The sequence below is a fragment of the Lichenostomus cassidix genome, chromosome 4, assembly GCF_008360975.1.
Source record: "Lichenostomus cassidix isolate B80296 chromosome 4, HeHo_3.0, whole genome shotgun sequence".
Lineage (NCBI taxonomy): Eukaryota > Metazoa > Chordata > Aves > Passeriformes > Meliphagidae > Lichenostomus > Lichenostomus cassidix.
The window spans coordinates 29,299,440-29,316,793 of record NC_139484.1 but is presented as its reverse complement, the minus strand read 5'-3'; the positions used below and the strand labels follow the sequence as shown (position 1 = coordinate 29,316,793).

General features: G+C 39.2%; 1 protein-coding gene across 4 annotated transcripts in view; it reads right to left on the bottom strand.

The window, feature by feature from the left end:
• LOC146438176 (uncharacterized) overlaps positions 1-17,088 on the bottom strand; it is a 55,987-nt gene extending 38,899 nt beyond the window's left edge. For 2 of the 4 annotated variants that reach the window (XR_014851681.1, XM_085058562.1), the window contains exons 1-9: positions 16,867-17,088; positions 16,520-16,620; positions 16,115-16,184; positions 14,974-15,104; positions 13,229-13,317; positions 11,967-12,066; positions 10,586-10,629; positions 9,338-9,415; positions 498-694 (exon numbers count right to left, since the gene is read on the bottom strand). Coding sequence is in view for 3 of the 4 variants with exons in the window: in XM_085058562.1 (XP_084914688.1) it covers positions 498-694; positions 9,338-9,415; positions 10,586-10,629; positions 11,967-12,066; positions 13,229-13,317; positions 14,974-15,104; positions 16,115-16,184; positions 16,520-16,620; positions 16,867-17,032 (976 nt within the window). In the remaining variant the exon portion in view is untranslated. The remainder of the gene's footprint in view (positions 1-497; positions 695-9,337; positions 9,416-10,585; positions 10,630-11,966; positions 12,067-13,228; positions 13,318-14,973; positions 15,105-16,114; positions 16,185-16,519; positions 16,621-16,866) is intronic. The other 2 variants (XM_085058560.1, XM_085058561.1) reach the window with 2 other exon arrangements.
• Positions 17,089-17,354: the final 266 nt, after the last annotated feature.

Genomic DNA, 17,354 nt, shown 5'->3' with positions numbered 1-17,354 from the left:
GCCTCTACCACTTACTAAGATCCACCTAAATGTCCAAGAAAAACACCATTACCAACTAGTGCTTTGAAAGACACAACCTTACATTGTTACTATCACTTCAAATGCTAAATTAAAACATGTACAAAACCTTTTTTCAAGAAATTTAGCTGCAGTTTAAAAAAATACTTAAATCATAGTGAAGCTGTCTCAATGTTGCTCACATGGAATACACAGTTTAAGGACTTGATAGGTGCAATGCATGGATTAAGAAGTAAAGGAAAAGGAGTAGTAATTGAAAATATGAATTAGTCAGCCAGCAAGATAAGTGAGATTACGTTCAAAATTTCTAAAAGAATTTCTAGCAGAAGTCCTTGAAAATATCAGTTTAATAGAGTATGAATCTCTAAGGAACTGATTTAACAAGAAGTATGCAGAGACTATATGGAAATTAAATTAGCTGGTTTTGTTTGATAATACACTTCATTGAGATAGACATCTTTACATGTACGAGTACTAACCTGGAATTTCAGTGATGGAAACTTGGGAAAAGTCACATGTAACATCTGGCAAAAGATAGCGTTGAGGATTGCCCAATTCATACACCAACTGTTCAGCTACAGTGCCAAAAGAGATTAGTCCCCCTGTGTCTGGTGGTTTGGAAAGAATAAAGTCTCCTTCAGAGGAACATTCTACAATGGGAAAGCCTATGTTGTGCCTAGAATGTGAAAAACATTAAGGAAAAAAAAAATCTATAAATACAAAGGAAAAGTGAAAATAAATATTAACACCACACCAGAATTTCATAGTAATGACCAATTAAATGAAACTTATCAAGAGTTACGATTTATCTGGCTGTTTCTACAGAAACATACACAAGAAAAAGCACTGAACAAACTGCTCAACTAAAATAATGAGGACATAGCTACTGTCTGGCAAAGAAGCACAGATATAACAACAGCTACCAACTGCAAACATGGATGTGGGGAAAGGAAAGGAGAAGGACACTAACCGAACAGTTCAAGTGAAAAGAAGCTGAAAGAATAAGGACTATGATTAAAGATATCAATTCATAAGAAAACAAACAATTGCTAATTCTAGCCCCGTTTGACTACAGCAGCACCCACAGCAAGACAGTGAAGACATCTAAACACATCCTGCACTCCGGATTTGTAAAAAGGCAGTCAAAGCAGGAAGAACAAACTGTGCTGGGAACCTCAGAGATGAAGGGAATCAGGAAACAGGAATAATCACACCTACAAAGGATAATTTCACATGTTAATAATAAATTATACATGGAAGAGTCATTACTGGAAAACACAAACATATGAAAGTTAAGATCTTCAGCACATAGAAGACAGAACTGATAGCAAATTGTAAGGCACAGCAAAAAGAAAAGCACTGAAATGATGGACATGCTCATAAATTAGATTATGCCTCTTCCTCCTTATATTCTCATAAGCATAATATACAAAAAGTGATCAAATAACTCATAGTAAGAGGTGTATACTGATCATTACAGTAGCAGGGCAGAATTTCAGGATTACGTGGAGGAGTTGCAGACATCTGCTTTTCTAGCTAAAAAGCTTTCATTTATTTGTAGAGAATTTGAGCAAAATTAAGAATTTAAAACTTTTTAGAAGTACCAGAGAATTAAGAATGCAAATATTCTTCTACAATGGGTACCTGGCTCCTTTCCCTCTAAAAGAAAGACTGAAATTCGTGCAAGTGTCCCAGAGACACGAAATGAACACAAAACGAGGAGTTACAGACATAGTCCCTTGCAAAAGCTAAACTGTTCTAAAAAGGTCCTAATAATGAAAGGTGGTGAACTTCACCCCACTCATTAAAGTCAATGACTTTCAGGTCTTTCATACAAACTTAAAACCAGTCCATCCCCCCATTTAATTATTTTTGGGTGCTAGTGGTAACAATGCGCTGAACATACAACTGAACTGGTTATCAGTAAAGGTTACGTGAACACAGTTTGTATAACATAAATCCACAAAGTCTGGAAGAAAGTAAGCAAAAAGCCCCAGTGAACTCTTAAGGGACATTTGTAAAAGTTCATGGGAGTTTGAGCGGATTCCTTATCATTGAGAATATTCAAACATAACTCCATTATTTTAAAAAAGGATTAAGATACAAGATCTGTTACCAGAGATCAGCAACTTTTAACACTTACAAACTTGAAAAGTATGGTAGCTGGTAGAAACCTAGAAAAGCCCACTTCAAATCTGTGAAGATAATACTTTATTTGGCTGGTATTTGAAACTATTTAAACCACTAAACACATATAGGAAACAAAAAAGCTCACCCTGGAAATGCAAAGAATTGAATGGAATCAACAGTTCTACATACAGGTTATTCTAGTGGGGGCGTTTTTTGAGGGGGAAGAGGAGAGAGAAAACATGGTAGCAGGAAGTATGTAATATCCAAAATATTAAAGTGTGACACAGAAAAAAACAACACCCAAAAAACCTCTCAATTCTTGGTCTGGAACATTAATGTATGGTACCAGACTAACATGTATTTATGCCAATTTTAGATGTAAGGAGACACAGGCAGGAAGCTTGCTGATTTGTCCAGTGTAACAAAGCAGAACTGATTAGAATTAATCTAATTAAACTAATTAGAATTCATTAGAGTGAACAGATTATAATTAAGCTTTTACCCTCTCAGTGCCATGTTTCTGTGCTTGACCCTACCATCTACCTGTCTTAAGACAACAGCCCCAAGTGCCCAGCTGGTGAGCTCAATGCAGATTATTTGGATCACCCACCCAAAACAGACATCACTCCCATGAAGACAGATCACCCAGTGCAGACCATGTCCCTGCACTGACAGCCAGTGTCCCTGCTGCAGCCCACTCTGATCTCAGACACCAGCACATGCCACTCTTACACAGCACATTCCTGCACCTACGCCCCAGCCATCTTTGCTTTGAAGGAAGAAGTAAACTGTAGACACTCAACTTCCTGCTCTGAACCACTGAGTTTACTAACATTGATTCAACTTCATTTCACACAACTTTTTCATTTCCCCCTCAGGGTACACCACCACACAATGAACTTTCCCATATGGCCAGTTAGTTGCAGAAGATTGTGTGTTCCTCCAGGTCACGCCAGCCCCGAAAGCTTCCCTCACTTTTTTAACAATTCACAACACAGAGATGCAACGATTTGAGTAAGTAGCCCCTGGATTCTACCTGTATTGTAACTGGATGACTGGGAAAATACAAATATCCACTACTATCTTGTAGCAGATGCCAGTAATAACCTGCGTTAACATATGGACGCTTAAGAGAAAATCGTATTTTGTAAATTGCTAAGACATTACTTAAAATTAATTTTCAACTTAGAAACAAACTGGTCTGTCACTCCCATGATCCAGTCAAGTGACAGCCACATAAACCTGGCATAAATAGCTCTTCAGCAGCTGCCTGCATCAGGTACAACACGGGTACTATAATCACACCATCACCTTGACCAGCACATCCACTTCTACAACAGAGACTCTTTACCTGGCTCACCTGTAGGTTTTGCTGAATGACTACACACCATATGACATCTACTCTGTGAGGAACATGCCAACTTTAGGCTGTCCATAACCCACAGCCAAGCTGTACTTTTGTATAGTGTAGCAGGGGAATAATGACCAAACTACAAACTTTAGCAGCAACTATGGTCATGGCATCCAAAGCTACCCTGGCTAAGTGCCATCCTTCAACAATAAAAGAATTGCATCTTTATTGCAATTCTTTTATTGCAACAATAAAAGAATTTGCAGTGACAAAAATCCCCATGTAGGATGAGGCACTGCCAAGCAATGGAAACAGCTCTGAAAGGGAACTACTACAATTAATTCTAATTATATAAATCAAATACAGTACTAAAGATAAATGTCAAGAAAGACTTTAAAAATATTAAGCAGTTCATTTAGCACAGGTTCAAAATACACAATATACATCAGTTTGTGAAGGGAGATAACTACCATTTTTTGATCTAAAAAGATCCATTTTGGATTGCATGTTTGCTATTTAACAAGTAAATATATTATATGCAGTAATAAATCAGAGCACTGAATGAGACCTAAGCTAAGATTACACCTCAGAAAACCCCTCCAAGATGGGGCTAGATGGAAGTTAACAGTTAAAGCAGGTCTTGGTGAAGACTTACAGCACAGGGGTAATCAAGTTACAAAACTGGTTCAGCTGCTGAAGCCACCTTCTCAACAACCTACTCTCAATAGTAATCATGACTCTGAAACTGAGTGTCCTGTCAGTTCTCTGCCTGCCAAAAACTTACTCTAAGATTAATTTTTTCCATGTAAAATGCTGGTTTTTCTTCAGTTTTGGCTCAGAAATGTCACAATTTATGGGCTCATCACAGGTGATGAATTGAGCTAAGCAGGGATCTCCTCCCTGTCTACTTTGGGACAATGCACTACTCAGCCTCTGAGGAGCCATCAAGATAACCTTCCTTCTTGTATTCCCATACTTCTTACACCATTTGCATTACAAGTAAAATCCATGGCCACTATTTTGGCTCAGGGAGAAAGACACTACTTGAGACAGAACATTTATTTCTCCCCTCAGAAAGTGTCAAATCCCTCAAATATCTCATTCTAGTCACTACTGCTAGACTGAGATTACTGGCAACAGAAGATGGGACAGTAGTATAGCACATTTACTTGCAGGGGAAGTTGCTGCAAGAAAGAAAACACAAAAGCCACAGCAATGTGTGTGACATGGAAGTGAACCAGGATCTAAGTATGCTGTGGTATGAACTTTCAGCTTTACAGCTAATGCAGTTTCCTGGGACGTGACTCAGTGGATGTCACACCAAGGACAGCACTAAGCCAAGCTTCTCAACTCCCTAGCTATGTATTTTAACCAGAATATTTTGCTATTAGGCAGAACACAGAAGCTGCTACCACTTCTAGCAGTGTTTTGACAACAGATTCAAAACTGATAATATATCAAGCAAGCTCAGGACAAACTTAAAAGGTAAAGGTATAAGCATCTCTTTACATGTAGGTACCAAAACCTTTCCTAACAAGCAAGTCTGTTTTAGGCAAAATGTATTGATTGCATCATTTATCCCCTCTGACCAGGGCATTTCAGACTATGTCTTGTACCTAAACTTATAATGGCCAGACAATTTCAGGCTAGAGACCAGGTGCCTGGTGTTTTCAGCTGCCTGAATAGATGGTGCTACAGAGAAAAAAAAAAAAAAAACATTCCACACTGCTGAATGGGACCTGCATGCTGGATTTTGTTCTAGTCCCAAATTAAGAAATCTGGATCCAGCCCTTAAGAGACTACAGCTATTGACTTACCCTTTTGGTCATCACAGGCCAGAGGATTATGCAGTCTCAACCATTGTACACTCTTGGCTTAGGGCAAAATGTCAGTGTTTATCATCTCCTCAAAATGATTACTCTACTGATCAGCCTTAGTTTATTCTCTCCTGCATTTCAAAACAAAACAAAACAATGTACTAATCACCCACTGGCACTAAATAATAGTAAGAGACAGCAATGTCTGAGGACAAATGAAATTAAATAGAGAGCTGTGCATTAGCAATATAGTTCTGGCAATACAGTTCATTCTGACACATGACATGAACTCCACTCTTCAAGCTGCACTCTAGACATTAAATAGGGAGCAGTGATGATTAGCACTTCTGCTGACCATCTGCTGATGTATATTACTACACAAGTAGCAGAAAAGGAGTAAGTGACTTTTTTGATAATGCTAACTTAAAATCAGCATTTAAAAATGCACATTAGTCTTCTACAGACTCCGAACTAATGGTTTCTTGCACTCTGATAAACATCAGAGAATCCACATGAGGACGGTCAAGCAGCTACCACCTCACTGGAAAAATAAACAGTCTCCTCTACCTGCCTGTTTTCATGAAAACTGCACAAAACCTTACAGCTTCAAGACTCCCACCTTTAAGTCAAATGCATTAAGGAGATACACCCAGTGCATTTAAAGAAATCCCAGTGCCTTAGGTCAATACACAGAAAGCAAGTTTGGCATCTATCAATGAAGTAACCTGGAGAGTCACAAGCACTTCACTTGTTTTACATTAAAAAACATACTTTACGGACACAACAGAGAAAATTAAAGACTAGCTTAGGTTTTAATAGCTAACCATTAAATAGCCACAATATACCCACACAGATATTCCTGAGATTTAAAGCACTCTTCTGCAGTGGAATTGAATTCCCAGAAGTATTTGCATCAAACATTTCAAGAAGATTAAAAATAAACAAACAAAAACCCCACACAAAACACCAAAAACCCACTAACTAAACTATGCTGGATGAATAAAGTGGATTCAATCCAGTGCCTGTATATTCACTGAGACATGATAGTATATGCACAGAATGGAAGCTCTAACTTGCCTGGCTTCATTTAGATTAAAGACTCAATTGCTTATGCATAAACAATAGATAGGAAAGATTTATAAACCTGAAATGCAGTAAATACTTTGGGTTTTGTTTACAAGTTAGAAAAAAATCATACCCATCAGTCCTTCCTAGCAGTACATTTACATCTCCTTCACCGGCCAAAGACAGAAAAGCCACATGGGTTACTTTTCTTGGGGAGAAAAACACCCCAAAGACAGTCAAAGAAATTACCTCAGTCTAAGGTTAACCAAGCTCTCCTTCTGCAGTAAGGCCTGAGGAGGACAGAGGCTGCCCTCCAGTGTTCAGTCACCAGACATCAGTAAGTGCATGGGATAGCTTTTCTGGTCTCTGCTGCACAAACGCACTCATGGCAGTAGGAAATTGACAGGTGAAAGGTACATTAATGACAAACACAAATTTAACTTGGCTTCCTCCTCCTCCTATTTACTGATTGAATTAGGCTGGTTTGGATTTAACACTATGTATCACAGACATAATAATCTACTGAGTTCTAAATTATGCACACTTACTTTCAGGAGACTCCTAAAAATGTAGTTTTTCCTAAATGAGGGAGAAATCATTAACAGACACAGTCAAGTAACTTCTGAAAACTCTATCAGAGCTCTGTTGACCTATTTCTAATATAGCTAGTGTTACTGGCAGCAGATATGGCATGTTTTGGTCACTACTGAGACTGAGGTACCATGTTACTATTGTACATTATTATGAATGCATTATCTGCATGCATTGAAAACAGATTCAGACTGCCTAAAAAAATCAAAATCCCATGACACCAAGTTTCTTTAAATCAAAGAGTGAGCAGGTTACTACTAAACTATTAAACAGGAAACACATTTTTCTGCAGCCCAAAAGCTTTCATGGTATTTCCCCTTCATGATTTTGGGCCTAAATATAGTAAACAACTATTTATAAGGAAACCAAAATTTATCAAATTAATCTCCTCCTTACCTTCCTTCTCCTCATACCCTAAATGGATGGGCTGGATCACAAATCCACTTCAGTCAGTGAAGTCAATGTCCCCTCTACATCCCCAAACTTAAAATCAAAGCTCACACATTATTCTGGTTTTGACTAGTTTTAGGAGCTCATCATATACGCTGATATGTCACGTGGTTTTATTTCAAGAATTTCATCAATTATATGTCTAAGACTTAAAATCTGCAAACAAACTGACTAGGTCTAAGGTATCATGATCAATTCTTTAACAGACTTAAACTGAAGGTATATAAATAAAACTTTTATATTAGCACAAATACAGTATGGTTTCAGGGTATGTATGCATACCAATGGGGACAAGGTAACAGAGCAGTATCAGGTGATAAACTTCTATATTCTTTAGCAGAGATTCAATTCAGCACCAGTCAGCTCTAAGCCACAAACCTACTATGATTTTAGACAAAGTTGTGTGATTTTACACATATACAACCAATAGCTATGCATATTCATCTACATATACTCATCCATAAAATTAACTATTCCCACCCAAGTAGCTCACAGCTTAATATGTTCAAATTTCTTTTTTTTATTTTGTAAGCCAGATTGAGATTCCTCACAGAAAAATCCTTAAAAATAAAGACCCATCAAACATTTTAGTAAGAAAATTAGTATTCTGGCTTTTCTAATTCTTTTATAAAGCAATGTCTTCTGGAGCCGCAGTTACAGAAGATTTTAAGAAGCTTCATGATACAGCCTAACTAAATTAATTGAGAGAGACATCAGAATAGGAATTATAAATTTCCAAACCAGACTGAGTGACTTGACACTATAAACGCTCTCCTTTGATTTCCCATAAAAACACAATAATGAAGAGTGAGTTCAGTTTGTTCAGGGCCAGTAGCCTTCCAATAGGTGAGCAGGAATGTCTGACCCTGTTTCTTTCAATGCCATACATGCGTTCACCTTCAAACCAGCAGCGTTCAAGAACTCAGAAAAGCAGAACACATCTTTTAGGATCACACTCTGAAGCACAAGCAGTCCCTACAAAGAGAAGAAAAAAATCCAGGCAGCACCAGAGCTCTTCAGATAGCAGGGCACATCCTGCTGGTTCATCCACCTGGACCATAGTCATTGGGAGCAGCAACATGCTGTATTAAAGCACTCCTCTCTCCATCTTCCTGCTGCTCTTCAGCCCTTTCCTCCATCACATAAAAGAAGTGCTGACTTTGTCATGATACAGCACAGGACAAGATTCCTCCCTCTCATCCCAAGAAATACAGAAGTAACTGCAGCCAGAACCACTCATCCTATGCAAAAAATGGAATCCCCAACTACTTTTAAACTACTCTTAAAAACAAGTTGGTAAAAAGCAGGCTCCCTCAGCAGGCAGAACAACACACCTGCGTGACATTCTTAATTCAATAGATCTGAACTCAAGATACACACAGAACTTTATGGAAAGACTGACCATTCAACACATTTGTGTTTATCAGGTTACTCAGGAGGACAGAACTGTGGCATATATTCATCCCTACCAAAGCAAATTATGTAAAACTTGTGACTGACCAGTAGGTAACTCTGATCTAACCAAAGACTAATGTAACAGCACCCAAAATATCAGTATTGTATTCTCCATTACAATCATGCATGGAAGTCAATAATAAAGCTTTTCAAAAGGCAGAGAACAACAAAGAAACAGGAAAAAAAAGCCTAAAAAGGAAAAAAAAAATCTAAGGGCTAATTTTTTTTTTCAAAATCTGCTGAGCTTAACAAAAGAAAGACTCTGTCTGATCAAAAAGGAAAATTTAAATAGGGAGAACACACCTTGCAGAAAAGTAACACTGAGGTGGCAAATATCAAGAGGCCCATACTGCCTCCCCCAAAAGAGTAAGGTAGAAGCAGTTTTCACAACACAGATATAAGCGAAAAACCTAATATTTGGTCTACTACAAACATGCATGCTGCTGTCAGGTTTACCTACCAGTCCGGTACTGTGTGCCAGTCAGTGAATATTCCACCTGTACACTGAGCACCACATTCAATGAGATGACCTGCAAGACTGAAAAAATGGCATTAAAATAACTAAATATAATGTAAAATCAATTTTCAAAAATCCAGCTTTAAAATACAACAGTGCAATGGAAATAGAGATACAAATAAAAAAACATGCTATTTTCCTCTATAACTATTTAATACAATTATGAATTATGCATTAAGCATAACAAGGGATTCTGAAAGATGAATATAGTGTTTCAAGGACTAACTTTCACAAGAAAAATTTTCCTGCAAAAATGAATACCTAGAAGATTATCTAACACCTAAAAGCAAGTTTCCTTAAGTCATTTCAAGTCTTGATATAAATTTAGTATCTTTGCAGTCTGCACTTTGTGTAACTAAATAAAGCCCATTTTTAAATGAAGAGATAGAAGACCTCACCTCCAATATGAAGGACAGAATGTATTACGGTTATGTATAACTATTTTCAAATGTTGATTGTGATAGCCTATAAATATTCAACAGAATTATGAGGAAAAACTTCATCTCTATCATCCTCAATTCAATGGAACCTGAATGAATTTCTCTCCACATTTATTCTCAAGAAACAGGAGGTTCAAGCACATTAATACTAAAGTGTGCTCAGGCTACCTGTCTAAGCAGTCACTATTTTTATGGGTACTTCAACTCAGACAAATAATGCAGAATGTTAATTAGGTGGCATAAATTCTACCTTGTGCTTTCTGGAACAGATTTCTAACCTTAGGACTGCAACAACGATTTCTAAATGGGAGAACTGACACTGAGCTTCTACAAAACCATACTGGGATGCTGCCCTCTGCCCACCTGCTTTCGTGCATCTTTCAGAGTAAGACCTGCGACCATCCCAACTATCAACAGTGATGGCCAAACAGAAAGAAGCTGGAATCACTGGTCTGCACTGCAAGATTTCATCTCTTGATGCAAGATGAACAGAAAGTTAAGCTGTTAAACAAAATCTTTCAACCCTTTCTTCCTTTTGTTATTTTCAGCTGGTTCCAGAAAGAAGTTTCTATAATTTCAATTCCAAGTGAGAGTAGTAAGTAAGCCTTAAAAAAGAACTCAAAACCGAACAAAAACATTAAAATAAATTAATTCAATGATAATATGAAAAATCATTATGTGCTGAAAAGTTGGTATCTTGACATTATGGTATGAAATATAAATTTACCCAATTTCTTCTTATATCATTTACCTTCCCGCAGCTAGCAAGTCATAGTCATCCCTATTCCAGCCAAACTAGAAGAAAAACATAAATATTTTAAATACATGGAGTTTCATACAGTACAGAAAACTGCACATAGTATGTTCATTGCTTTGAGTAACAATGCATTGGATGTATTTTTACTTAACTGTAGAAATCTAAATAACAGTTCCTATACAGCAAATTAGCAAAAAAACCCTCTGACATATTTCGGTTTTCCTCCTATTAATATACCCCAACAAATCTAAACTCCTAAAGTCATACTTTCTTCAAAAATATTGGAAGTGCAACATCCATACTACCTAAAACCTGCACAACCTGCAGGTATAAAAGCCTAGCACCTATCTTGTGTTACCTAAACAAACCACTAGGTTTCTTCAACTTTCAAAAATTATCAGTTCCTGGAGTAATACCAGTCATCCCTAAAAACTGGAAGTATGCTTTCTGTGTAACTAGAAATTTTAACTAGAATGTTTTCCCTGAGTTCAACCCAGGGCAAGCAATACAGTAATTGTTTCTTATTTAGCACTTTGCAGGAATCTTTCTAAGAACAGTTTAATACATTAGATAAGGTCTCTCTGGAATAAATAATACACACTGGCAGTTGTTATTCTGAGAACGTAAACAGCAATGAATAAAATAATGAGTCATAATGGAAATTTTAGATGGAAAATTAATTAGGCAACATTTGACACGCATGAAGTCGAGAGAGCGTGATGTCTTAGAAAGCATGTTTTTAACTAGGCATATACCCTCCTAGATTTTTAAAATATGCACCAAAAGAAAGCTTCCATATTTCACCATGTGAGATCCTTCACAAAAATTCATGAAAACCTACTAAAAACACTTCAGAAAACTACATACCCTGCTTGTATATTTTTTTTAACTTCAAGGAATTTCAGAAATGCTACATTGAAACTTGACTACTTTAAACAAAACTACTTATGCACTGAAGAAAAAACCCAGTATTTCAAACCACCTCACATTCTGCCCCTCAACCAGAATGAGCTCTACTATCGACACATTGTGGTAAAGAAAAATATACTTGCACACCAAATTTTGAAGAAAGGCAAGGGGAAAAAACCCAAAACAAATGGTAAGACTGAAATACTGGTGAAAGAGGCTAAGACTTCCTTAATTTCACCCATGCTTTCCACCTTGATGGTACACAAATTAACAAATATCCCTGCTATAAATTTAGGAGAACTGAAAGCTGAAAACTTTTCATGTATGTAAGGAAAAAAAACACAAGATGCTCGTTATTTTTAATTTAGTATCTACATTTTAATACGGAACAAAAATTGTCTGATAATGACTGCTGAATATTCATCCACATATATTCATTATCATATGGAAATTAACTTGTACTTACAGAATGAATGAGTGGTCCTAATACAATCCCGCTGTCAACACATCTACCTGTCACCACAATATCAGCTCCAAGGTCTAAAGCTCTGCTTATTGGTCTTGCACTAGAAATGACAAAACACAGCAGTACTTTCACTTCTTAAAGCACCATTTAAAAAATAGTTCCCTGACACACACGGGTTAAAAATCACTTAAAGATCCATCAGGAAATCAATAAAATCAACTTTAACAACCAACTTGTTGTTATGGATTTTAAAGGAGTATTTTACAGAGCAGTTACCAGGACACTATCAAATTCAGGTACCTACACAACATAACTGAAACACTTGTCTAGATGTCCATAGAAACTGTCTTGAACAAAGTGCAGAGAGGGACACTTCTGCCATCAATTATAGAAAATAGTGTTTTTCAGAGATTCATTAACCATTTAATTTATAGATGAGTGTATAAAGATGAACATTCTTCATAGATAAAGCCTGGTGAGTTTGTCCTCCAATTTTAAACCTTTCAGGTCAACTACCTAAGTGGTTTAAGATTCTGCGATATTGTCCAACTTCAAGAGCACTGTGCAAGAACAGGATCACCAGGACCATCAAGTGGAAGAGATGCATGTAACCACTGTCCCATTTCTCAAACCTTCTGTCCTTCCCCTTTACTAGACCTGATTGACATTGATTAATCTGAAATGGATGGTGACAATGAAAATGTGACTGTTCACAAAGAGATAGCTAGAACACCTGCATTTAAAGATTTATGGAAACCCTGAGTATCATAAAGGAGGAAAGGGAGATCTTTCAAAATGGTGACTATCCTGAAAAGTCAGTTTCCAAAATTTCAATAGTACAAAGCATGACACATCATTCAGAGCAACCTAACACAACTTCCTATGGCATTCTACATCCCAGTACTTGAATTCCTCGCTTGCACTTCTCTAGTGACAACACTGTAAACTACTCCATGCTACAACAGAATATTCAGCATATGAAAAAGCACTTTTGCAATTGTTGTAATTAAACTAACACTATTTTGGCTTGAACTAAAACTAGATGACTCTCAGATGCTCTATTGCTAAGGAGTCATAACTTACAAGGCTGTGAACAAAAACTTATTTACAAGTTACAAACAGATTTTTTTCTGGTTGCCTGAATAATTCAAAGGTGAACTTCACATACTAAGTGGTTCTAATTGCAAATCAAAACAAATTCCAGTATTTAATGTGTTAAATTTAGTTGTTCATAATAAATACAACTTGCTAAAGTAACTCACCCAAGATATGCGTTCATGCTGTGAATATTCTCTGGAAATTGCCTGCCACTCTCTGCATCAGTGATACCAGCTTCTTTTAAGCTCTCTTTCTGTTAGGAAACAAGCAGAACACCTAAGAAATGAGTATTTTGAAGTTTCTACTGTAAGCCTTTCATTAGTATCAAACAGCAGATTCACTTCATAGCAACTCTAAGCAAAGTATAACTATTAAAAGTATTAACAATACAAATCAGTTGAATGGCTAAAAGCCTTAGATACACTTTTAACCACAACCTTTCCAGCATGCAGGAAACTAAGTCTTTAAAAAATGTGAGTTCTTTCCCCCATGACCAACCACAATAAACTGGTTTTAAGGTGTCTTAATTTGCTGTAGGACTAAATAAATCAAAGCCTGTCAACAGAAGTGTGTTTGCCACAACCGCAATGGTGTCACAACCAGAGAACAAGGCTAATCCTGCAGCTCTGTATGATACTTAGAATAGGTTGTGTTTCCAGGGAAGGAGGGGCTGGGGGTTGTTTTTGACCATGCAGGTTGGCAATCCAGTGGACTGATGGTATAGTGATAGCATAGACAGTTTATGTAAACTGTAAATACTAGTTTAGAGTTGGGATCTGGGGGTGGGGGGGGAACCCTTTAACTCTTAATTAATTTGGTCTTCTACAGTAATGACTAAAATCTTCCAAACCGTAAGTAACATTCCCTAGTGCAATTCACCATGTTTCATGTATCAGTAAAAGTTGTCTGCAGACAGTAAAAACTGTGCCTTTTTTCTTTCTGTAAGTTCTGTACTGACAGCAGCATAGAAAATAATGCATTTCAGATCAGACATGTCCATAACAAGCTCAAATAACAACCATTTCACTGCTGTACCAGTAATGAAATTCTGGCCCACAGACAGCAAAGTAATTTCAGTAAGGTAGAAGTTTGTTAAAAGGAAGTCCAAGCACTGCACATAATTTGCAAATAAAGAATCTTACTTGATGATCTTCCACATTCAAGAGCATGCAAGGAGTAACAGATCCTATGCAGATAAATAATTTTCCAAGTTACAGGCAGAGATTTAACTACAGTGCAAACCTCTCCCCTCTCAACCATTGTTATGTAAAAAATGTTTTCCCAGTACCTTTTCAGGTATGACAAACATTCTTTGCAGATTTCACACATAAAGTGTAATTATTTAAGCAAAAAAATCCCATATATTTCATCTTTTTTTTTTTCTAATATTTAAACTTCAATCCTCTCATTTAACATTACCTTACTGGCAGCAAACCAATTACTTAGAAACAGAAAACCAGCTACCTATAAACAAAGTAACATCAGGAAATGCCTGTAAACTACTAAAAAAACTAGAAAGGATAAACATTCGAATGCACAGTAGCTGCACCATATTTAGAAAATTTGACCTGTATAACCACGTAGTTTAGACAGAAGCAATAAGTAACAGCATGTAATAGCTTCTCCTAAAGAACAGGAAGATCTTACAGCAGATCCACATTTTGCTTCAAAAAGCTAAACAGCAGATCCACAAGCTTATAAAATTCACCCCTATCATATCCCAAAAATAAGATGTGCCAAGAACTGTATTCATGCATTAAAAAAATTAAAAAGAAAATGAAGGAATAATGCTTTTGATAGTAAAAGACTACCGCATAAAGATACACAAAGTAAGTTCCTACGGGACAGTAAATGCCACCTTCATGCTATATAGACTCATACTACTAAGATTTAAAACAAAGTGAAATACCTCACTCATCAGATCATCTCCAGCAACAACAGCTATTTTCAAATCAACATCTGCTTTCTTTGCCACCTCCTGAAGGGCAGCTGCACAAGCAAGTGGATTAATTCCACCAGCATTACTGATGACACGAACACCTAATAAAAAAAATTCAAAAAAGGCAAATTAAGTTCAACAGCATCAATAATCAATCACCTGTATTCTAAAATGTGTGCTGAAACACAAGCAAGGTTATCCCCTTTGCAAGGTCACAGATATTCAATGAAGCAAAATACTAAAACCACATTAAAATATGAACCACATTTAACCTGTGAAACAATCAGAATAAGCCAATACAAAATTGTTTAGAGACGAATAACTGATATAGATACTTCTCATCTATCCTTTATGAATGGAAGGAGAAAGTGACCAGAAACACACATATAATGAGGTATGCAGACAGCATCTAACATCTCCTACAGGAACAGTAGTAGACAAAGTGAAGCTTTACTAATGTCATACAGTACAAATATATGGCAAATTTGAAAAACTTAAATTACCTTGAAAGCATCTAAATCTCATGTTTTAAAAAAGATCCATCATTTTCCATTCACAAATTAAAGCTATCGTAGAAATACATGGAAATATATGTATGTATTTACAATTACAGCAAATATCTTAAATCAACCCAATTTCAGCATCACACCTGCACCCACACCAATTCCAATGGGATTTTTCACAGAATCCTAGAATGGTTTGGGTCAAAAGGACCTTAAAGATCACCTAGTTCCAAGTCCCCTGCTGTGTGCAAGGTTATTCTGGGCTCCATCCAACCCGTCCTTGAACTCTTTCAGGGATGGGGCATTCACAACTTCTCTGGGCAACCTGTTCCAGTGCCTCAGCACCCTCACAGTAAAGAACTTCTTCCTAGTAGGTAATCTAAATCTACCCTCCCTCCCTTCAGTTTACAGCCACTCTGCCTTCCATCACCACACATCTTTGTAAAAAATCCCTCTCCAGCTCTCTTGAAGGCACCCTTTAGGTACTGGAAGGTGCTGAAAGATCTTCCTGGAGCCTTCTGCAGCCTGAACAGCCCCAACTCTCTCAGCCTGCCTTCATAAGCAGGTGTACTGAATTAACACACAAACCCATGCAAGGAGCATCATACCTTTCCTGTGAATATCTTTTATATAGGGAGCCATGGCAGTGGAGACAAAATCCGGAGTGTAACCTAAAACCTGAAATAATGAAGAGCTGTAACCATTTCTTACAGGTAGGTCAACCCAATCCCTTTCCTTGGTTAACACAGAAAACAGGGAACAACAACTATCTCTCCAACTGTTTAGAGAGAAAATGACATGAACGCTTTTACTGTATGAAATTTAACGGATGCAAATAAATCCATGACAGTAAAAAGTATACTTAAGAAAGCGCGTCCCCGTAAGCGGGTTTGTTTTGAACACCCTTCGGGCGCGATGCGGGCTGCAGGAGAGCTCGGCAGGCTGGCAAGCACGGCAGCGCACCCGCCCCGGCCGAGCCCGGCATGCTGGGGCCGGACAGCGGCTCTACTCACGGGAGAGCGGGCCTTGGCGGCCGTCAGCAGCGACATGGTGATCTCCGAGAGGTAATCGAACACGAGGAAATCCAGCTTCCCTCCGTAGAGCAGCTGCGGCACTGGCGGGGCAGAAGAAGGCGCCGTCAGCCCCGGGGCACCCCCAGCCCGCCCCTGTCCCGGCCCCGGTGCCGGCCAGCCCCGCCCGGCCGTGCGGCGGCAGCCCCGGCCCGGCCGCTTGCGCAACGGGGCTGCCCGTGGCGCTGGGCTGCCCGTGGAGCTGGGACCACCGCCGCTCGCCCGGCTCGCCCGGCCCCCGCGCCCCGCCGTGTCTCCTCACCGCCCCCCGGGCAGCCGCCTCGACCCACCTGCGGCCGCCGTGTCCCCCCAGAAGCCCGAGGCGCAGCCGATGCGCACCGCGGCGCCCGCCGGGGGCTCGCAGCCCGCGCTGCGCCGGCGGCTCCAGCGGGTCGGGCGGGCGGCAGCCCTGAGGAGCCGCGGCCCCCGCAGCCCCAGCAGCGCGGCGCAGCTCATGGTGGCGGCGGGCGGGAGCGCGGGCACCGCCCCGGCTGCGGCCGCCGAACTCCGGGCTGGGGAGGAGCTGCGGCCTGCGCAGGCGATCGGGAAAAGGGGCGGGAGGAAGTTTATAAACCCGGCGTGCGCGGGGCACAGTGCCGGGAGCGGTGCGGGCGCAGCGCTGTGTCCCTGGTGCAGCGCACAGCGCCGTGTCCCTGGTGCAGCGCACAGCGCCGGTCGGCTGCAGGGCTGGGTGCAGCCGTGCCGTGCCGTGCCAGAACGGGGCCTCCCTGGCTCGGGTTGTGCCGGGGCCCGTGCTGGACACGGGGCAGGGCGGCAG